This window comes from Octodon degus, unplaced genomic scaffold (assembly GCF_000260255.1).
Source record: "Octodon degus isolate 3935 unplaced genomic scaffold, OctDeg1.0 scaffold00199, whole genome shotgun sequence".
In the NCBI taxonomy this organism is placed as follows: Eukaryota; Metazoa; Chordata; class Mammalia; order Rodentia; family Octodontidae; genus Octodon; species Octodon degus.
The window spans coordinates 1,892,601-1,915,076 of NW_004524775.1; the positions used below are offsets into that span (position 1 = coordinate 1,892,601).

Here is a 22,476-nt window from a genome sequence, read left to right on the forward strand (position 1 = left end):
AGGTGGCCTACAGAGACCCCCCACACGGGCAGATGGCACGGTGAGGGTGGCATAAAGGAACAGGAGGAACAGCGCCACAGGCAAGAACCAATGTCCTGTTGGGTGAGCACGCTGTGCCCGAGGTCTCAGGGTTGCTCATGAGCGAGTGGGCTCTCCAGGCTGGAAAGCAGCAGGCCCTGGTGTGCTGGGCATCCTGTGATCCACCGGGCCCTTGGACTCAGCGCTGCTTTTGGATCTTTGCTCTCTTGGGGCTTGGTGGTGCTCAAGCCCAGGGGCTGCACATGGCAAGCGCAGCTACCGCTGACCGCACACCCGGCCCCACTACTTTTTCAGACCGGGGTAGTTGGACCATAGACAATGGGGTGGATGCTTTGATGAATTTAGCGTGGAGACCATCGATGAGTGGGTGAATACAGAGAAAGGACAGCTGTCCAGGGGAGAGAATATCAGAAGGGAAGCAAGTCCAGGGGAGTGTGAGGTGTTCCTGGGGCCTGCCTGGCCTTGGGTGGCTCCACTCCGCTCTTGCCTCTGCCGTCTCCCAGCACAGAGGCTGTCAAGGATTCAGGGTGGTTGGAGCTCAGGAAGAGGCCGTCCAGGCCTCTTGGCACCAACACTGTTCCCCAGGGGCTGTGTTCCTCAGGACCTCTGTGTCCTCCAAGGGCCCTCCTAGGTCTGCCATGGAGCCTGTCTCAGACCACACTGACCTCTACCAGGGAGAGCTTGCCTTGGAAACTTGTAACACTGAGGCCAGAGGCTCCCCCGGCTGTGTGTATGTGTGTGTGTGTGTGTGTGTGTGTGTGTGTGTGTGATGTGAAGCGATGCACCTGCTTCTCACCTGGCTCCCCACATCATTGTTTTGCTCCCACCACTGAGAGTGGTAGTTTAGGACCCAGCAAAGTGGAACTGGGGCCACCTTGGGGATGAGGGCGCTGGGACGGGCATGCCTCGATTTCCGTGCACAGTGAGGGTTCCCCAGAGTTGCCAGCTCCAGACATGTGGGGTGGAGAAACCCGGAGCCCAGAGCTGTTGGGGGGAGTGGGGAGCCCAAGCTGAACCTCAGAAGCCAGGGGATTCTGCAGCTCGGCAGAGTTCTCGGCATGGGGTGGTGGTACCAGGCCTTGTCACTTGTGGTAAATTATAAAAAACTATTTGTGAAAACAAAGGGAAGTATATTCTTATTCTGTCTGTAAAATAAACAAAACAAAGGCGCTGCCATGCAGTTATTGCTGTGGATGGGCGATCCGAGAGCTTGTGGCCCAAAGACTGCAGCACGGGGGTCGTGGAGGCCTGGTTCCCGCGTCGTGATAGTGGGCTCCACTCCCCCCGAGGGCTTCATGTTTCAAGGACATTGATTCAGAAATATATATTATAGAATTTCAAATTAATAGTTCACTTCAATTACTATCTGTAATTTTTATCTTGCTCTGCTGTGAAGCTGACCTAGAGCTCAGTCTGTAGCCCAGGCTGGCCTCAAGCTCACCACGATCTTTCTGCCTCAGCCTCCCAAGCCTGGGAGTGCAGGCTCTCAGCACGCAGGAGACTAGTAGCTCCACTTCTTGTCCTTTCCCCAAGGGCCTGGGTGTCTCTCCCTCAGTTGACAGATCCACAGCGCCCCGAGCAGCGTGTCCGCTGTGGCCCGGAGGCCACAGTCACCTGCTCCTCTCTCCCCTCCGAGGGACACCCCCGCCCGTCCACCTTCCCTCTGCTGGATGAGTATCTGGTGCGCTCAGCCGGGTGCAGGGCCCGGGAGCCTGAGGCTTTTACTTCCCCCTTATGTGGAAGACAAACCAAGGGCCCTGCGCAAGCTTAGCACATAGCCTTGCACTGTGTTAGATCCTCAACCCTCTTTTGAAATTTTATTTCTGAGTCAAGACTTCTGTAAACTGACCAGACTGGCCTCAGCATGTGACCCTCCTGCTTCTGTCTCCAGCTGGGATTGCACAAGTGGCCTAGGCCTGGCCACCATCCTTAGCAGGGCTTAACACCTGCACAGGCCCAGAGGGTAGAGTGGGATTGGGAATCCCAGTGAGCGGGGAGCGTGCAGCGTGGGTGAAGGTTCCAGCCAGAAAGCCCGGTACTGGAGGCAGGGCTGTTGCCATCCCCACGGAGACTGCAAGGTGACTGAATTGAGCTGAGGAAATTACAGATTTGAGGAAGGAAAGAGAGAAACAGAGAAAGAGAAAGAAAACTGTATTATGCTTTCATATTCTGTAAGGGGGAAATTACGGATCTACAGATCTAGGCCATATTTAATGGACACATGTCTTGGCCTATTTCTTTAAATAAAGAATTATTGGCTGGTATTTTTGTTGCTGAGACAGTGCGAGGGACTGCACCCGGCCGCCTGTGTGCTGGCCTGCATGCTCCTCACGAGCTACGCTCTGCTACGGGACTCTGCATCTAATGCATGCCAGTGGTGTGCACAGAGCCAGGACTTGTGGGGACCGAGGTTGTGTCCCCCAAGGCCATTTCTCCAGCAGCCACAGATTACAAAGGCCCTGCAATAATCTGTCATTTTTGTCTGCTTGGTCCTGTTTGGCAAAGGGAGGGAGAAAAGTGAGGAATTAACTTTCAAATTTTTAGAAGTTATAAATGGCTGTCATTAAGCAGCACGATTCTCCATCCTGCCAGAAGGCCCCACGTGCTGCAGTGCGTCCTGGCCTGCTAAGGAATCACTAAGCTCTGCTGCTGCTGACACGGCTGAATGCAGCCTCTGCACCAGCTGGGCGTTTGAATTGGGCTGTGTGATCCTGCACATTTTTCACCTGTTACATTTATGAGTACTTCAGACTCATTAATTTCATTGCCATTTATGAATTATATAAAATGTTATTTATTTTTAGACAGTGATCTTTTTTCCTCTGCAGAAAAGGATGATTAATGCCATTACAGAAAAGTTGATGAAAGAAAATTATTTCCCCATGGGTGGGAAGTGTTTCTTCAACATTAGTCAGTGTGGACACAACAAACCTCCACGGCCTGCACAGTCTTACGCCTCTGAGCAGGGTGTCTGAGGCAGGACTGCTGCCCTGTGGTGAGTGGGCGCTTGCCCCCACCTGGGTGCTGTAGGCCGCTGCCCTCCCCCTCAGTCACCGGCAGAGAGGGTGGCGGCGGCCCAGCTCCTGCCTCCACAGCCTAACTTGAAGGTACTTCCTGGCCGCTTCCTGCAGGTTTCAAGCAATTAACTTTCCCTTCAGTGGTTGGACATGGAACACATGAAGGGCTCGGTCAGTCATGTCCTTGCAAAGCTAAGACACAGAACTGAGTTGGAAATAAGTGAGACAGAAATTTGTTTTAACAGTGAAAGGCCCACTCCAGGCAGGAATGCGGAAACGTGAACACAGGAGCTGCTGCATCCTTGCATCTAACCCCACTTGGTGCTCTCAGTTGGCAGAGGAGGGAGCTGAGGCTACCCAGGGAGGATGGCGGCACCCAGGGTGAAGCACAAGGGTCTTACGCACTGCGCTTCCTTCTTTCACGTGCCGTGAAATTGGACATCTAGATTTCAGCTGCTGCAGCCCCTCAGCCACACCCAAGAGGCAGATGTTGATTGCACAAGTTAGAACAGTGGGTACCGAGTGGCTGTATCAGTGGATAAGAGGGAGGGGCGGGGGGAGCACAAGAGGCAGGAGGAGGAGAAGGGTGCAGCTGGCGTGTGCAACCGCTCGTGGGGGGACGCGTTCCCCCCTCTTCTGGGCGCTGTGTTGTACCTGTTTCTAGACTTCAGTTCACCCACTGCAAGGAAAGGCACTGCCGCCTCGTCTCCACACTCCCAGGGGCGGGGAGGGAAGGCATCGTGCCTCCTAGAAGCTTTGGGTGATGCTCCCCACTTTGTTCATCAAGTTCCAAGCTCCACTTCTTGGAAGAGACACAAATGGTATCTGAATGAGGACCAGAAGAGAAGAGAAGGCCACTCTGCTGTCACTTCACCTTTCATGGTATAAGTGGAAATAATTTTAACATATTGAGGAACTTTGGTAAAATCCTTCACATTTTCTGAGTTTCTGTTGTCCTCGTATAACGATAAGGTTCAACAGGCAGAAAAATTTGAACAGCGTTAGGTTGTTCCAACAATGCATCGATTATGACATGTGCTTTACCTTGGGGTCATTGCTGTCACTGGCAGACCTCGAACGTGCTTGGGGCAGCGCTGTCGTCCTTTTCTGCCTGCTTAAGCCAGTAAACAAGTATGGAAGGAAAAGCATGAACCCTTCTACGTACCTGTATATGCCCCCCTGCTGCTCTCACACACTGAATTTCATTTGTTATTTTTTTAACTTTTAATTCATTTTAATAAGAAAGAAAGATAAAATAGTAATGCAACAGTTTCAAAACAGGTTAATAGGACAGTTACAATAATTGATACATTGCATATTGTTGTCTTCACAGTGGCTATTCAGAGGACAAGATGTAGACATGATATCTTGTGTAAACACTATTAGTGCAAACCTTTCTTCTCATTGAACTAAGAGAAAGTAGCTGTGTATCTATCCTAACTATCTTGTATATATACATATATTTTTACTATAAAACTGTCCTTTATTTATATCCCCCTTCTTTGTTTTGTTTTGTCTGAGATGGGTGTTCCACTGCAGTTAGAGAAGCTGTATTTGGAGAAGTCTTAAAGGACCTTTTCCTACTTGATGCCAGTCCAAGGATTGTGGGTACTTGAATTCAGCAAAATAACCCAACATAGTCCAACAGTCCGTAAGAGTAGTGAGTTACCAGCACAGCTCGCAATTGTCTGAATTGTTGACTTGAGCCTTTTACGGCTCAGCATATTAATATAGCTTTACTTTTACTATTTTCTGCTGGATGGTTAAGACCAAGTTAAGGCAAGACCTATAGAACTAAAAATGTAAGTTTTGCTATCTGGTAAGACCAGCCAAATCCCCTCAGATTTACTGTGGAAGCATGTACAGCACCTTGTGAAAGATGTAACACAGTTGAATGGGAAGAGAGAACTTAAGGAGTAAACAACATAGAGAAAGGAAAGAAGGAAATATGGCAGGGGCAAAACCATGCATTTATATAAACAAAATGGTTAAGGCAGTGGTCCTAAGACTCTCCATCAGGTTCTTGAAAATAGCAGTTAGTGGGTAGAATTCTCACCCTGACTAATTAATTCCATATGCTGGTATCTGTGAACTAAGCAGCTACACTGTGGACAACAATGCGTAATACTAAAACCATGCTTAAAATACCTGTCATTTTGGTCTTCTAAGTGTGTACTGCTTCTAATGTCATGTCGGTTGTTGCTATACTCTTCAAACTGAATTTCATTTAAAGCGTAGGGTGTTTTGCAGGTAAGTAAGTCATCACTGTGATGCCAAATCCTGCCGTGGGGTGGAAGAGGAGGCAGCACATACCTGTAATTCCAGCCCTTGGGAGGCTAAGGTAGAATGATTGTGGGTTTTAAGCCAGCCTGGGAAATAGTGAGTTTCAGGGTGCTCTGGACAATACAGCGTTACCCTACAGCCAAGAGCAAAGACGGAGAAGGATGCAGGTATGATGGGACAGGTCTGTAGTCCCAGCACGTGTACAACAGATGCAGGAGGATTGCCAGCCTGAGCTACATGGGATGCGGCCAGAGAGAGAGACAGGGAGGAAAAGAGGGAAGGGGAGGGAAGGCGGGAGGGGAGAGGGAAGGACGAAGGAAGGGAGGGGGCAGAACAGGCAGAGAGACAATGAGTCAGAACAGGAGCAGGAGCAAGACCAAGAGGAGGAGGCGGAGAGGGGCTGCTGGCCCTCAGGTGTTTCCTGCAGGAGCGGTGCCACTCTGGGTCTCCTAGCATGGCTCCCTCTGCCTCCTCAAAGACATCCTCTTCCCAAGGAGAGTTTCCATCTCTCAAGCCTGTGTTCCCAAAGCTCTTTCCTTCCCCACCACACCAGTGGGACAGGCAGGGTCTGAGCTGCTCTGGGTGGCTTGGCCAGGCCATGAGTCTAGTGCATATTGTCAGAGCTCTGCTCCACATGGGTGCTTATGTCACATAGTGTGAGTTCCACACCAGCCCTTCACCGTCCCCACCACATGTGACACATTCTTCTTCCCCATCTCACCTTCTTATATATGAAGTGTGCATACCACTCCCTGAACAGAGTGATTCTAGAAGGTTCCAGCAAGAGGGAAAGCTGCACGACCTGGCTCACAGCCCCAGTGACCACCGTGCTCTGCATCTACTCCTAGATCTCGGCTCCTTTTCCTCATCAGAGAAAGTGTTTCTCTCCTTTTGAAAGGGGGCAGCTCAAAAAGTCACCCGTCGATCAAGGCAGTACACACAGCACGCGCGGGCAGGCTCCTGCCTCTGCACTTTCCCCAGCTACAGTTTCAACCGTCTGCAGATCAAATACATGTGAGCAGAACCAGAAAGTTCCAGAAGAGGTACAATTTGCACCTGCTGTACCTGAATGACATACCTGGACCACACAAGGCAGCGATGTACAGAGGAACCTGCTGCGGCCTCCGGCCCTTCCCAGGCCCCTGCGTTTCCAGACTCATTAGGACAGAGTCGTCCATTTGGTGTCATTTATGCAGGGTTTTTTTGCTTTTTTTAAAAAAAATGTATTTGGTACAGGATCTCACTACACAGCTCAGACCTGAATTGAGCCTCCTATTTTCAGCCTCCCCAGCATGCCCAGGAGCCGGGCCGGTGTACCATGTGGTGCTGGGGATCGAAGGCAGGCGCTTAGCCCACTGCGCTGTCTCGCGGGCCCTCATTTGTGTATTGTAGTTGAGCCTGTGATCGCGGAATCTTTACTGGACACTTACAAACTCTTATTGGCATTACTCCATAAACAGTAAAATGCAACATTTACACGGCATGCCATTGCACCGGGTATCATAAGGACTCCAGAGGGGACATGAAGTTTTGGGAAGGCTGTCATAGCTTAGCCACAGTTCCTGTGCCGTTTTATATAAGGGCGTGTGCCTCTCACATCTGAGTGGGGGCGGGGTTCTGGGACCAGTGCCCGCAGGATTACCGTATGTGCCCACACCTCGCTCGAAACCCCCAAGTCTGTGCGGGACTCCCCAAGGTCTGCTGAGCTTTCCCTCCACAGAACAGGAGCCACGCTCGCGTCCTCCTCCCTGGGCTGCGTGTGCACCAGGATGGAGTGGAGTTGGGATATTGCTGTCTCTAGTCAACAGTTGTGAGCATGCAGTGGGCTCAGTGGTATCTGAGGGCTCATGAGGCCTCAAAATGCTTAAAATTGCATTTTAAGTTGGCGTTGGAGAGTGCCCCTCCTTTGGAGTTTGAAGCAGCTTTGCCAGGGAGTTGTTTGTCCATGAAAGATAGGAGTGCGGAGGTGCCGTGCGGCCATCTTGCCCGGCCTGCTGCTCCCGCTCTCCTGAAGAATTCTAGGCCCAGCTTCCTGCCTCCGCAGGCGGTTCTCAGCCACATGCATGGCCCTGTCTCGGCCTGCTTCTGAGTTTGTGTCCCTGCTGTCGCAGTCCGTGTCTCTCCCTCTCACCCTGCTTTCTGTCTTACCTTCTCCCTCTTCAGCCCTGCCAGCTTCGGGGGTGCAGCTTCATCATCTCCCCTGAGTGCTGCTTGCATAATTAGAGGTTGTGTCCGGTGAGGGCTTACTCCACTCACCGTGGAGTTTCGGTGAGGGCTCTGGCTTTTCCTGCAAAGCTGCCGCAGCAGGCTTTGGGCCCTGTGGGCGGCTCTACATAAGCCTCTCCTGATGGGATGAGAAGCTTTGCCTCTTCCGACGCTCCCAGGCTTCAGTCGGATTTATGTTTTTCTTTTCTTTCATGATTGCTTTCAGAATGCCTAATTCTGTTCTGAGAAATTTCTTACCTTGATAACTCCGCAAGCGCAGCCGTTAGCCGTCCATACATGCTACCGAACACTCCTTTGCAGCCTCTGCTGAACGGGCTGCGTGCTCGCGTGATGTGCGCTCGCTTGTGACGGGTACCGGGGCTGCCCAGCGTTTCCCCCACACATGACGCCAGCCTGGCGGCCTGCTCGGGGTCAGTCGGTACGTGCAGAGCCAGCCAACGGGGATAAGGTCTGTGGATGTGAACGCATACCAGCACGTGTGCCTGCACACGCACGCATGCACGCACGCACGCACGTACGCACGCACGCACGCACGCATGCACGCACTCCGTTCCTTCCAGACCCGCCCCCTAGGTGAGGTTCTAGGTTTGGAGTCAGTCAGAGAGAGGCTTGTATGTGTGGAAAGCGCTTGAGAAGCAGAAACTGCTAATCTGCAGGGGCGTATTTGGTCAAAGCTGAGCTTCTGAGGTGGTGGCTTGATGGTGTCTTGGTTCCTTCTTTGTCACTGAGACACTGTACGGACACCCATAGCTCGGGTGGACAGGCTCACTTTGGCTCACAGTTATAGAGGTTGCAGTCCAGTGTGCAGCCTCCAGGACAGAGCAGCATGGCGGAGGGGAGCCGCTCATGGTGCGGCATAAGAAAGCAGAGGAAGATGAAAGGAGGACGGGGAGGTGGAGCCTCCTGGGCCACGCCCCCACACCCGCCTCCTCCAGCCAGGCTCCGCCTTCCGACACCACAGTCAGCAGGAACCACCTCCGTGGAGGATCCTACGCTGAGCATCTGACTCCATGGCCCAGCCACCTCTCGGCAGCCCAACTCTGAGCACAGCCGGCTTTGGGGGGACGCCTGGATGTAATCCCTAGAGAGCACCGGAGAGGCCCTAATACGGTGAGAGCCACGCTGCCCTAAGGCTTGTGAGCAGCTCTTTGGTGACCTGCTCCCTCAGCCACTCCTGCAGCATACTCCTCCTGGCTGGCTACTCACCAGCCCCCTGCACCGCAGGTCCTCCTCCACTGAATCCTTGGATGCTGCTCTGTTCCATTTCGTTGGTGACAACACAATACTAAAGACTGGGTCGTTTAGAAGTAGATCAGAGTTTTGTTTGGCTCCTGGTTCGGAGCTGCCTAGGCCACGCATGGCATCCCCCCAGCGTCTGGTCAGGGCCTTCCTGCTACGTCCTCACGCGTCGTATGGTAGAGCGCATCAGTGGCAGGAGATCCTTCTCCTTTTTGTAAAACTCCTGTCACCATGGAGGCTGGGCCCTTCACTGTAGTTACTCCTGGAGCCTCAACCCTGAACGCCTGCAGTGTACGAATCTGGGATTCCCAGCTCATGAAGCTGTGTCAGGCACATTCATACCCTGGCAGCTGCCTTCCGTCTCTTGCCTAGAGCCCTGTGCGGTGAGTCCTCCACGCTTCTGCATCCTGTGCATGACAGCTGGCGTCCACGTGCTGAGCTGCCCGTTTCTGCACAGCCTTTCTTCCCTGGCTAGAGCGCAAGCCCTGTGAGGCCAGGAGTCTTCTTTTGCACATGCTTCTGAGGAGCTGATGGTGCACAGCCTGGCAAAGCCAGTGTGACAGTGGTGAGGAGACCAGTCGGCAGCACCGTACAAGTTATATCAGGAGTCTGTCTGCTGTAGTACTTCAGAAGGTTCTTTAACTGGAAACTCAGCAGGAAGGGTCACTAGGCAATTCTTGGTGGTTAACTGAGTTCTGTAATATCTTATACGTAATGTGGACTATGCAAATATTAGCGGTATTAAAGTCTCTAGCAATCCGTCTCTCCATCCTTACTAAGTGGACAGTTCTGTGAACTGTAAGGAGTGGTCGCCGAGGTGGGCCCATCTGGGGACAATCGCTGACTGCTTTGTGATGGCGGGCCTGTCCTCATTATCTGACGGCCGCCCTGTGTCTGCTGGGCACTGCGAGGCCTGCAGCTGCCAGGGCTCTGCTTGTGCCTCCGTAGCAGAAGGCCCGCCCGTGCTGGGCTAGGTGCCTGGCTTGCAGGCTGTCCTCTCTGCCCTAGTGCTGTGCTCTTGTCTGATTCTCTGAATTTTCTGATTTCCGGTTGTATTATTTGGGCTCTTGTGACTACCGATAAGCGCTGCTCTATAAGACAGTATCTGTAGATCCGCGTGTCCGGGACAGACACGAGGGCTCCGCGTCGCATTGCTTCCCTTTTGCCTTATTGCACATTGAGGAGGAGGACCCTGCTCCCCTGCTTACAGGACATGGGCTGGCAGAGGCGCACTGCGCCCGCGTTGGGACTTGTGGGCAGGCCGCGTCCCTTGCCGAGTCCGCCCTGCCGTCTCCCACTGCCGCTGCTCACACTGGCTGTGCCTGTGTGGTGCCCAGGGTGAGGCTCACCAAGCATTGTCTGTGTCGCGTGTTCTCGGGCTGCTGACCTTCGGTGCTGACTCTATCGTGGGGCCCCACTGTGTCAGGCCAGGCAGTGTATTAATCACTAACAAAGAAGGGCTGACAGGTGAGACGCAAACCCAGAGGAAACCCAAACTGATGGAAAGGCCATGAACCGCGTGGAAGACTCACTAACAGAATTGCCCGTCTCTTCTTCATTCTGTTTCAGGAATACCAAATTGACATATTCTTCGCTCAGACCTGGACCGACAGTCGCCTTCGATTCAACAGCACGATGAAAATACTTACTCTGAACAGCAACATGGTGGGGTTGATTTGGATCCCAGACACAATCTTCCGCAACTCCAAGACCGCAGAGGCGCACTGGATTACCACCCCGAACCAGCTCCTCAGGATCTGGAATGATGGGAAAATCCTGTACACACTGAGGTAAGAGGCCACGTGGCTGCCCTTTCAACCTTTCAGTCAGCACGTAACGTTGTACTCACGCTGCGGTACAGGATGTGAGTTCAGTCACATACACAAGGCACACCAGTCAGGTCAGGCAGCTAACACTTCTGTGCCCCCAGCAGGCAGCACTTGTGTATGCTTGGAAGTTTTTGGACTTTCCCAGGAATTTTGAAACGCATCATAAATTAAAGATTATTATACTATAAAACACTAATGCCAATTCTTGCTGCCATGTGGTTCTCTGCCTTGTGGGTCTAATTTTAGATCCTGAATTTAAATTATTGTTGACAGGAAACCCTGTTGTTACCCCTCAGTTGTACTCTTTCTCATGTTCAGTATACTGTATAGCATCCTGGAAAACTCTGCCCAGTGCCACGTGTGTGAGAATGAAAGCACGCGTGACCTGCAGTGAGCTCAGGACCCTCCCTTGCCAGGATTCACATCCGCAGGAAGATGGCTTTGACATTATCTTTTGTGCGTTTAACCTCTCGTGCGCACTCGGCTAGGAACATAGAGGTGGCGTGAGTCTGACTCAACGCTCGCTTGGCACTGTCTAGCACGAGCAAGGCCCAAGCCTCATCCCCAGCACCACCCCCAGGACCAGAAGCACATCTGGGACCACGGGGACACGGGGTGCAGTGGTCTTTCCCCAGGCGTCCCGAGCTGCGGGGCTCTACTCCACAGCCCTCCTGCGGGTCGGCCGGCCCTCACTGAAACCTAAAGAAGTGACAGTGGTGCTTCTGAGGATGGCTTGGCCCCGGATCCCTGCAGCAGACCAGTGGGAATGGAGCTCAGTCTGTCCCCAGCTCCCCATGCAGCTGCACTGCTGTGGCCTAACTGAGCGCAGGGCACCCCACACACTACACCACACCACCAGCGCCCACCTCCGGGCCCTGCCACTCATCCTGCAGCTGGAGCTCCAGAGGGCCATGCTGTCCCATCTCCCTGGATTTCCCAGAAGCGCTGTGCGCACCTCTGCTCTCACAGTCTGGTTCCTGTCCCCACTCCTCCCCCGTCCTTGAGGCTGCTTGTCCTCCTCCTGCCCTCTCTGCCTCAGCTCCTGGCCTCCACCACTTCCCAATTCCCTTCAGCTGAGGGCCTCCATCCCTAAGACTTCAAAAGCAGATTCCCACATGTGGAGCTCCGCCCCTTCTAAACTCTGGCTTCCTGGGGCCAGGCTCCTGGTGCTCTAGGCTGAGCATTTTACACTCAGCCTGGCGGGGGGCGGGGGGGCGGGGGTCACCCTGCCCTCAGTCCCCTGGCCACACTCTCTCCTCACCCGCTCTCTTCTGCACCCCACACTGGGCCACAAGTTTCAGTTACAGATGCTTGTGCTCCTGAGGAGAACCCTGGGAGTCCTGGTGTGCAGCAGGGTCCAGAGCATAAGTGTAAGTATAGATGACGTCAGCATCCGCAAAGACAGGGGAACGTTACAGTTCTGGGAAAGAACAGTGTTGCCCACAGGGAGTCACGACAGTAGCGATAGTTGTCAGAAGCCACAGCAGGGAGACTGGCTCACGAAATACACTCAAAGAACTGGGATCTATAACAGGCGTGTTCTCACTCATAGAGCAGGGAGAACGAGATTCTGGCAGGACGCTGGCCCTCAGAGAGCCAGAATGGAGAGGGGCTGGTCCCGGGACTCTCGGTAGGAACCCTGGCTCAGGCTTGGGGCCACCGCCTGCCCTCGAAGGACAGGGCGCTGGCTAAGCAGGAAGTCCCTGGCTCACGCGGGGATTGATTTGACATAATGCCCATGCCAGAAAACCATGCCAACTTCAAAGGGAGGAAGATTTCATTTAAACAGACTAAAAACAATGACTTACCAACAACAGTTGGTTTATTTCCTCCTCTCTGACTTGGCTTGGCTTTGTAGACACAGTTGGGATTTTACTAATTGCAGTTCTCTTTGCCACTGAAAGCTACAGCAAAATAAAATAAACAATTGAAAAGCGCCCACGTGGCTCTGCTGAGTTCAGGCAGGACGGGCCACCCGCTCCCGTGCTGCACGGCGCTGTGTGCCTCAGCCGTGCCGGGCCGGGCCCCGGTGGTGGCCCTGCAGTGACTGTGGCTCTCCTGCAGGCTGACCATCAACGCCGAGTGCCAGCTGCAGCTGCACAACTTCCCGATGGACAAGCACTCCTGCCCGCTGATTTTCTCCAGCTGTGAGTACCTCGAGGGCCAGACGCTGAGCGCGGAGGCCCTGCGGGATGCTGCCTTCGGGAAACCGCGCGGCCAGTGACAGTGGCGCTTACAACCGAAGACCGGTAGTGGTTTTAGAATTGGTGGCAGCAAAATTTGTTACTTGGGCTTTATATTTCAAAATAGACGACTGTGACAGAATGGTGAGCCGTGTAACCATGCACAGTACTGCTGACAGATTCACGATGGGGCTGGGGAGCTAGCTCGGCAGTCTAAGTGCCTGCCTGGCGAGCACAAGGACCCTGGTTCAATCCCCGGTACCACATGCCATGCCTGCCCTAGAACCCTGGGCACACTGTGCCAACCACCAAAATCGGGCATGGTGGCACACACCAGTAATCCCAACGCTGGGAGCTTGAGGCAGGAGGATCACTACAAGTCCATGCTTTGTAGTGAGACCCTGTGTCAAGTAAACAAATAAATAAGTAAATAAGATTTTTTTAAAAAATTAAATTCATGACCACTGACTTACAAACACTCTTATACTAACGAGCTATGCATATTATTTAGAAGTATACAAAAATGATTGTGCAGTATTTTCAGGTTTATTAGTTTAAGGACAGATGGTTTGTCTTCATCCAAGAAGATAAAATGTTTTCCTTTAAATGTAATTGTCTTACTGAGTTTTTCCAAGATGAAATTTTTACAATATTTTATCTTCAAACATTTTACTTTGATTTATATAACAGCTAGCAATCTTCTGCAAATTCTTAAAAACAATGCCTATTAAATGCAAGAGTAGTTATAAAATCCAATATCAAATACCAAATTTATTTGCATAGGAAGTTCTTGAAGTAAAGGTCGATATGGAATGATAGCTGTTGAATTTAATGTGGCACATTTAAATGTACTAATCACAAGTACTTCTGAGTGAAACATAAAAATTCAGTTAACTTTACTGGGTATTTTTAAAAATGATGTGCAGAACATTAGAAATAAATCTAATAAAAGCCAGACATTTTTATGAAACAAGGGATAACCATATGTTATAATTCACTTTAGGTTAAGAAAATTTGAGGCCTGTTTTTTAAAAAATTTTCTATACATTCTAGATAGAAGTCATTTGTCTGAAGGACAGTTGGCTAAAATTTTTTCCAATTTGTGGATTTTCTATTCACTCTTTTGGTGACTTATTTCGATGTGCAAAAACTTTTCAATAAGATGAGATCCAGCTGTTGATTCCTTGAAGTGCTTTCTGTGCCGTGTGGTTTTTGCTCCTAAAATCTCTACCTGCCCCTGTGCTGTCAAGATTCCTGCCTCCTTTCTCGTCCGGTAGATTCAATGTTTCTGTTTTAATATTTAGATCAATTGAAAGCAAAATTTCACTTGATGATCTAGACTAAGTAAATGTATTTTTATATAAAGATAGTTTAATTAGTTGAACCTGAACTTGTGCTTGCTGCCAACACCAGTGGTGGGTGACCAGCACGCACTCAGGCGGCTGTGAGACCCAGTAAGCTTTCGTGTGGAGTCCACTGATCTGGGTGTTACTTACTGAAAAGCTTTACACCCTGTGTAGCGCTCTGTGTGTGTGTGTGTGTCGGGCTCCGAGCATGGTGAGCTCTCACGGTTAAGTGGGAAGGCCCAGTCGGCCCTGCTGGTCTCCCAACTCACTGCTGCGCTGTGAGCTCCCCTCCTGCATGTGCTCCTCCAGGGGCTGCAATTCCACTCTCAGACGCTCTGTTTTCTGCTTTTTTAATCTCTAGTGCAATCTTGACAGCCTCTGATTTCTTCACCAAATTTTCAATGACATCTTTTTGCTTAAAGTTTCAGAGATGCCGAGGTCTTCATTGGAAGGCTTTGCACATTTGTTGCTTGGTTATTTACTAATTTGGCTTCACGTTTCCTGAGATCTTCTGTGTGGCTGAGTCTTGTATCTAGGGGGCTTCTTCTGAAGGCAGCTTGTTGTGCCTCTCCTGGTGACTAGTATCACCTCATTTTAATTTTCTAATTCTAATTTATTAAACTATACTATCACCCATCAGATCTACTGTCAAGCACACAGTGCCAGGAGCTTTAAACTCACATGAGTGACTCATTATTCTCCGTGTGAAATTTATGCTGAGGATTTCTTTTGTAAAGCCTATTATTGAAGTATATGCTTTATGCAATAAAATTCAGTGGCTCAGTGCAAAGTATAGGTGATGAGAATGGTCCAGGCCTTACACGCGGGGGTGTTTACACACAGACCGCTCTCATCACCTATACTTTGTTCTCTTTTGAGAAGAGAATACTGGGGATTGAAGCCAAAGCCTTGCACGTGCTAAGTGCCTGTTCTGGTCCTCAACGACACCTCCTTTGCATCTTTTCAAGTAATCACACACGCTCTGCCGCGCAGTCGCTGATTTTCTGTTACCGCAGATTAATGGTGCCTTTCAGTGCTGGGCGTTTCATGCCTGATCCTCTCACTCAGCGGAATGTCCCAAGACTTTCTCAGTTGGCACGTGTTTGGCAGCTGATTTTTCTGTCACTTCAAGTTGGAGTTTAAGCCTAAATACCTGCACCATATAGATGGTGTGAAGTGTAGCTACATCCACATCTTAGTGATAGGGGCTTGTGGTTATAAGTTTGTAGGGTGAAAAACACTATTTTGCTTTTACGTTGTTCCCATAGCCCAAGCTGAACAGGGCGCCTCCTCTCAGGGTGAGCGTCTATCAGCTCGGCCACCCTAGGAGCCAGCCTGGGTCCTTGTCCTCTTCCTGGCTCATGGGGACCCTTGAGAGCCCAAGACCAGGCAGTAAAAGCTCTTATCTTTTGCCCTGATGGTTTCCCTCACTCCCTCATGCTTTCAAATGCTCTTACAGGCACGTGCAGAGACCAGGGTTCGATCCCTGGGCACGTGCCAGCCCTGCCCCCAGGGTGCACTGAGCCAGTGCCTGAGTCTGGGCATGGTGGCACACGCCTGTAATCCCAGCACTGGGAAGGCTGAAAACAGGAGGATCACTATGAGTACGAGCTGCATAGTGAGACCCTGCACCAAATACGTGAATGAAAAAGAAATCTACTTAAACATTTTACAAAGCCCTTTAAGCTTTCTGTTCTTGGAGCTGATTGTCTGCATATGAGGTTTATAGTCCTGCTAGAAAGAAAAGAGGTTGTGTGGATTGTTTTAAATATTTTTACAGAAATAATTTATAGTCTTAAAACTCATATGACAAACATCACTGAAGTAAATACTACCTACCATCTTAATAATGCCTTTCTGGACTTAGTTAAGGATTAGCACGGAATCTAACCTTAGTTAGGAAAATGGTTTGTAAGCCGAACGTCATTTTTATCTGTGGCTCTGCTGTGCTGTGGTAGTGGGCTGGGCCGAGTGAATGTAGGCCCAGGTAGTGAAGGCCACGCCGGCAGTGTCGGGAGCGGGCGCTTTTAACTGTAGGCACGTCAGAGCTGACTTGTCTGAACGCAGTGACCCAAGTTACATTTGGCAAGAGGATGAAAGAAGTCATGTAAGAGCCGAGCTGGGTATTGCCCACCATGGCCCCGTGAAAACGGCCGAAATGACGAACATGGAAGCCTTCAAATTTGGATGAGGCTCGGAGCCACAGGAACTCTCATTCCTTGCTGCTGTGAATGCAAAATGGTTTAGTTAGGTGCAAAACCTCTGGGCAGTTTCTGACAAAATTAAATGTATTTTCACCTTATGGAGCAGAAGTTTTACTCTTTGGCATTTTCCAAATGAATTAAAAACTTAACCCTGCGTACAAGCACTGCAGCAGCAGCATGCACAATCGCCAGCATTTGGAAGCGACCGAGATGTCCTTCGTAAATGTCTTAGTCACTCACATCGCGGCTAGGACGAAGCACCGGCATTGCATTTTAAGGAAGAGGGGTTTGTTTTGACCCAGATTTCTAGAGGCTCTGGCCGTAGTTGGCTGACTCTGGCGGCGGCAGCAACAGTGTGGGAGAGGACCTGCCTTGGAGGAAAACTGATGACCAGCAGTGGCTGTCAGGAAGTGGGAGGCGGAGGGAGGAGCTCGGAGGGCCGCGTGCGCCACGAGGTCGCGTGCACAGTGACCTGCTCTTCCGCTCCAGCATTGCCCAGCAGCCCTGCTTCACTCAGAAGCCCCTCCCTGAGCACGACACTGAGCAGGGCCCACAGCAGTAGGCAAGGGGAGAAGTGACTGTGGGAGTCTCACCGGCTGTGGGAATATCATTCAGCACTAAAAGTGAGCTACTGAATGATGATGCAACACGCAGGGGACTTGAGTGTGTATCGCAAAGGAAGAGAATCCAGCTGAAAAGGCAACATACTTTTGGTTCCAGCTACATGACATTCTGAAAGAGACAAAACTGTGGATACAGTAAAGAAATCAGTGGCTTTCAGGTGGAGGCCGAGAGGGATGAACAGGTAGAGCACAGAAGGCCTTTAAGAGTGAATGTGCTCCGTGTGGTGCTGTGCTCTTGGGCAGGTGACACTGTGTGTTTGTCCAAATCCGTGCTCAGCACACACCAAGTGCGAGCCACGGGCGAAGGGAGGGTGATGTCTCAGTGCAGGGCCACTGATGACAACAACTTGCCACTCTCCTGGGGCCATGGAGATTGGGAGCCGCATGGGAGGCTGTGGAGGGGAAGGAAAGAGAGGCAGGGACTCTCCTTCTGCTCAGATTTTACAGTGTGCCTAAAAAAATCTAGTCAAGAAAATCTTGACATAGAGTAATAATCTACTCAAGTCATAGCTGAGAATATTCTGTAGAGCCATTCTGTCAGATAAAAATTACCTGACAATCCCAAAATATGTAACTGTGCATTAAAATATAAATTTATTAAGATGATCTTTTTATAAATGAGAATAATAACACTTCTGATGAAAACATGCCTTTTACCTCGGAGTTCTGGAGGGCAATGATATCTGTCTCGGTTCGATGTGTAGTCTGGGTCTACGTTACGGGTTTATAGTGTCAGGAGAATGCTGTCATGATGTGGTGGGGCTTGTCTTGCAGCAGCATGGGGCTTCTCACTTCAGTATCATCAGTAGCTTAAGTTTCCAGTTGCAAGTTGAAACAATGCAAAATGGAGCAGCTGTGTTTTCTGTCATCCAAATAGAAGCTAGGAAACCTGCCCAGCGTGTGTACAAGGCTCAGCGTGTCGCTGAGGCGATGGTGCCACCTTCTCACTCTGTAAACAGCTGTCTCTCCAGGGCAAGAGCTCCGCACAAGTGAAAGCACTAGGGCTGTACGTCCTCTTCGTGCCAATGTACCTGGGTAGGATCATGCTTTTGCTCGAGGAGGCCCAGCGCCTGGCGGTGTGCAGAGGTCCCAGACAACGGAAGCCATGCAGAATTTCCCGGATGTGCAAGTGGGGAGGCAGTGATGTCTGCTACTTGGCATGTCACTGTTATTGTTGTTAATTAATGTATCTTGTTCCCGGTGATCAAACCCCTGCTTTGCTTGAGAAATTGCCTTTAATCCTTATGGGTATATACTCAGGGATAGAATTTCTGGTTTATATGATAACTCTCAATTGAACTCTTTAGAACACTGACAAATTCTTTTCCTCAGCAGCTACACAATTTTATATTCCTTCCAGCCATTCACAAAGATTTCATTTTTTCAACATCTTCATTAAAACTTGGTCTTTTTTTCGTTTTTATTGCTGATAGCCATCATAACGGCTCTGGCGCTGCATCTCACTGTGCTTCTGAGGGGAGCTGCCTTAATAACTACGTCCTAAGACTTGCAATAGCGCGGAGGTTCTTATGCATAGCTTGACTTTAAATACACATGCTAAGTGGCATAAGATTTCTTTAGAAAAGACAAACCAGGGAGGAGACTCCTGTTCACAAGAGCAGTCCTGGGCACCAGGAACAAGGGAGGAGAAGGCGCATCCTGAACATCAAGTAGCGTTGCAAAACACAGTGAAAACACAACATGTCCTGACACAAAATCTAGGTGTGTGCTCCGTGGAGTGGTGCAGAGGAAGCAGAAACAGCCCCAGCAGGTTCAGTCATGTGATCTTTCACAGAGACAAAAGCCATATGCTGGAGGACAGACAACCTGTTTAATGAATGTTGCTGGGATAACTGGCTATCCACATTCAGAAGATTAAATCAGGACCATATATCTTACCAAGTACTAAAACAAAATAAAAATGATCACAGACCTGCGTATTAATGTCTGATGGATGATAAAGTTGGCCAAACTTTGAAGGCATGCGCAAGGGCAAGGACATTTTGGACAGAATCTCAGTTGAAAGGAAATAACATCGAGAGTCAACAATGGGATCATACCAGATTCAAAAGCTTCTGCACAGCAAAAGAAGCAACCAGCAGGGTCAGAGAGAAACTACAGAGTGGGGAAGGATTGCCAGCTACTGCTGAGCATCATACTAGGACTAATAGCACTGGAAAAAATGAGACCACCCAAAATTAAAAACCCAATCAAAAATGGGCAGCTGATCAGGGACCGGGGAGATGGCTCAGTAGAATAAGTGCTTGCCAGGCAAGCACAAGGACCTGAGTTCAATGCCTGGTTCTGCCAAAAAAAAAAAAAAAAAAAGGTGACTGAAATGAATAGAACCTTATCAAAAGAAGTACAGGTGTCCTATTACCTGAAAAAAATGCTCAGTTCATTGGCATGAGAGGAATGCAAATAAAGCAACACCGAGTCCATCTTATTTCGGAAGGAATGGCTATGATCAAGAAATCAAATAATAACAAATGTTGGTGAGGTTATGGGGAAATAGGAACACTTCTGTGTTGTAAGTGAGAATGTCCACTAGTATAATCACTGCGGAAATCAATATGGAATTCATAAAAATTCTACTCCACCCAGCTCTTTCTTGTTCATGAATTGAATGACTCGATCATACTGATGAATTTCTTTTAACTGACCTATAGATCCACATAAGAGTTCCAGCTGACCTTTTCCTCCAGAAATTGGCGGGCAGATCCTAAAATCTATACAGAAATTTAAAATTTCAGAATAGTAAAAGTAACTGCAAAATCAACCAACCGACACGTAAATGGCTTGCATATCTGATTTGAAAACTTCCTGCTGCAATCGAGTGAGAAGGCATCGCTGTAAGGGCAGACGCCAGGAGCAGCGGGGCTGAGCGGAGTCGGGAGGACAAATCCTGCACATGTGCTACGTCAGTGAATGCTTGACAAGGACTTCAGAGTGCTTCAGGGGACTCATAGTCACTTCAACAAATAGAGAAGAGTGAGATATATCTGGTTTTCTGCAGAAAAGCTCCTTGACTCACCCCATAAGAAAATCTAAGCCCCGACCTATTGCATTTTGAAGATAATAAATCTTGATTCTTCTGGTGTTCCTATTCCCCTTCCCCTTTTCCAATGCATTGTCCCTTCCTTTTTACAAAAGCTGTTTCCATTTTCCCTTCTTTTCTTATTTTGTTTTCTACTTCCTTCCTTTTCTCCTTCCCTAGTTCCCCTTCCCATTTGAACATTTCCTTCCTATTTCATAGTATCTGTTATAAATTTTGTTCCTTATTTACACTTTAATTTTCTCACACCAGAAAAAGAGGGTTATTTACATATGTACGCACAAATTTATTACACTAAAGAATACAATCTCAACACACACTTCTCAGAGGAAGAAATACAAGAAGCAAATAAATACATGAAAAATGCTCCACATCGCTAGTCATCCGTGAAATGCTACTTAACACAACACTGAGACACCATCTCACTCCAGAAAGAATGGCTATCACAAAGAAATCAGCCCACGACAAGTGTTGGAGCGGCTGTGGGGAAAAAGGAACCCTTCTCCACTGCTGGTGGGAATGTAGACTGGTGCAACCATTATGGAAATCAGTGTGGAGACTCCTTAGGAAACTTGGACTGGAAATCCCATTCAATCCAGCTATTCCTGTACTAGGAATTTTCCCAGAGGGTCTGAAAACATCATACCACAGTGACATATGTGTACCTGTGTTTATAGCAGCACAATTTGTGATAGCCAAATCTTGGAAACAACCAAGATGCCCCTCACCTGAGGAATGAATGAAAAAGATGTGGTATTTTTGCACAATGGAGTATTATTCAGCTATAAAGAATGATAACCCAAACCTTCATATATAAGTGTGTGCAACTTGAAGATATACTCATAAGTGAAAGAAATCAGACCCACATGTGTAAATATTGTATAGTTTCCCTAGTGTAAGAACTCAAAAGAAGAAATAAAAATTGAAAGGTATAACGCAACTAAATGGAAAGTGAGAATTTAAGGATTAAAAAATGAAGAGAGGGCAAGGAGAAAGGCTAGGAAAAATGGTTGGGGCAAAACCATACATTTATTTAACCAAGATAGTTAAGGCGATGGTCCTAAGAATCTCCACCAGGTTTTTTAAAATAGCAGTTCATGGGTAGAATTCTCACCCTGACTAATTCTATCTGCTGATGTCTATGAACTGAGCAACTACACTGAGGCTAGCAATGTGTAACGCTAAAACCATGCTTGAAACACCTGTCATTTTGGTCATCTAAGTGCATACTGCTTCTAATGTCATGCCAATTATTGCTATACTCTTTGAAGTAATTTTTAAAAAGATAATAAAAGAAAACAAGAGACAAAAAATGTCACAGTATTGTCCTGCTACAATGTTGTATAAAGTTTGATTTCTAAACTTCTGTGTAAAAATGTGTAATTGTTTTTTTCATATTGTATAGGGATTTAAATTTTAGAATATCCATGGCTGTTGGAAAATAGCAGTTCCATGTTATGCTTAAGGCGTTTGATATTCAGACAGTGATGTTAAGCTCAACTGCCTCTGTTACAGGGTAAAATATCCTTAAGCTTTTCTTCTGGATGTTTAATAACTAGTTTGCAGACCAAAAAATTAGAGAAATATAGGGTCTACAAGAATAGCCAATATTTTGGCCCTAGCACTTCAAGGTCAGTGAGGACTCAGGACATAAGAGAACCGGTGCTGTGACATCCTATAACTCAGTGGTATCCAAACTTTTCTGATCAAGGAGATTATGGGGCTACAGAGTAAAGTGATTGATGATGTATAGTGCACCTAGGGAGAGTCATCTAAAGAGAAAACATTCTCTCAGGCTTTCACAGAGAGCAAATTGGTCAAGCAATGGCTGTGACTCATCCACATGGCTGATACTGATGAAAGATCCACAAGGTGCTGTACATGGTTCTAGCGTAAATCTTCAGGGAATTTGACTGACCTTGCCAGATATGAAAGTTACATTTTTAGTTATATAGGTCTTGCTTTAGCTTGGTCTTAACCATCCAGCAGAAAAGTATAACCACGAGGTATAAAAAGTAATGCCATATTAATCTACTGAGCTGTAAAAGGTTCAAGTCAAAAAGTCCTGACATTGTGAGTTCCTCGGATAACCCACTACTATTATGGACTATTGGAGTATTTTGGGTTATTTTGCTAAATTTAAATACCTACAATCTTTAGATTGGCTTCAAGTATGAAAAGGTCCTTTAAAGACTTTTCCAAATATAACTTCTGTAACTGCAGTGGAACACTCATCTCTGAAAAAAACCAAAGCAGAAAATGGGGATATGCTGGTTGCCATGAGGCTAGGAAATCAATCAAATACGTGTAGGTGGGACTTGGCCCAGCGCCTGAAGCAAGCAGGTTACCTCGCTCCTGAGATGAGTGTCCTGTCTGGTTAAGGTTGGCTGTCAGTTGCTAGGCAACCTAGTGTCATGCGTTACTAACTTCAC

General features: G+C 48.7%; 1 protein-coding gene across 1 annotated transcript in view; it reads left to right on the forward strand.

Moving 5' to 3' along the window:
• Positions 1 to 22,476, forward strand: part of Gabrg3 (gamma-aminobutyric acid type A receptor gamma3 subunit) — a 646,975-nt gene that overhangs the window by 354,897 nt on the left and 269,602 nt on the right. The window contains exons 4-5 of the mRNA XM_012517635.2: positions 10,374 to 10,594; positions 12,698 to 12,780. Of these exons, the coding sequence (XP_012373089.1) occupies positions 10,374 to 10,594; positions 12,698 to 12,780 (304 nt within the window). The remainder of the gene's footprint in view (positions 1 to 10,373; positions 10,595 to 12,697; positions 12,781 to 22,476) is intronic.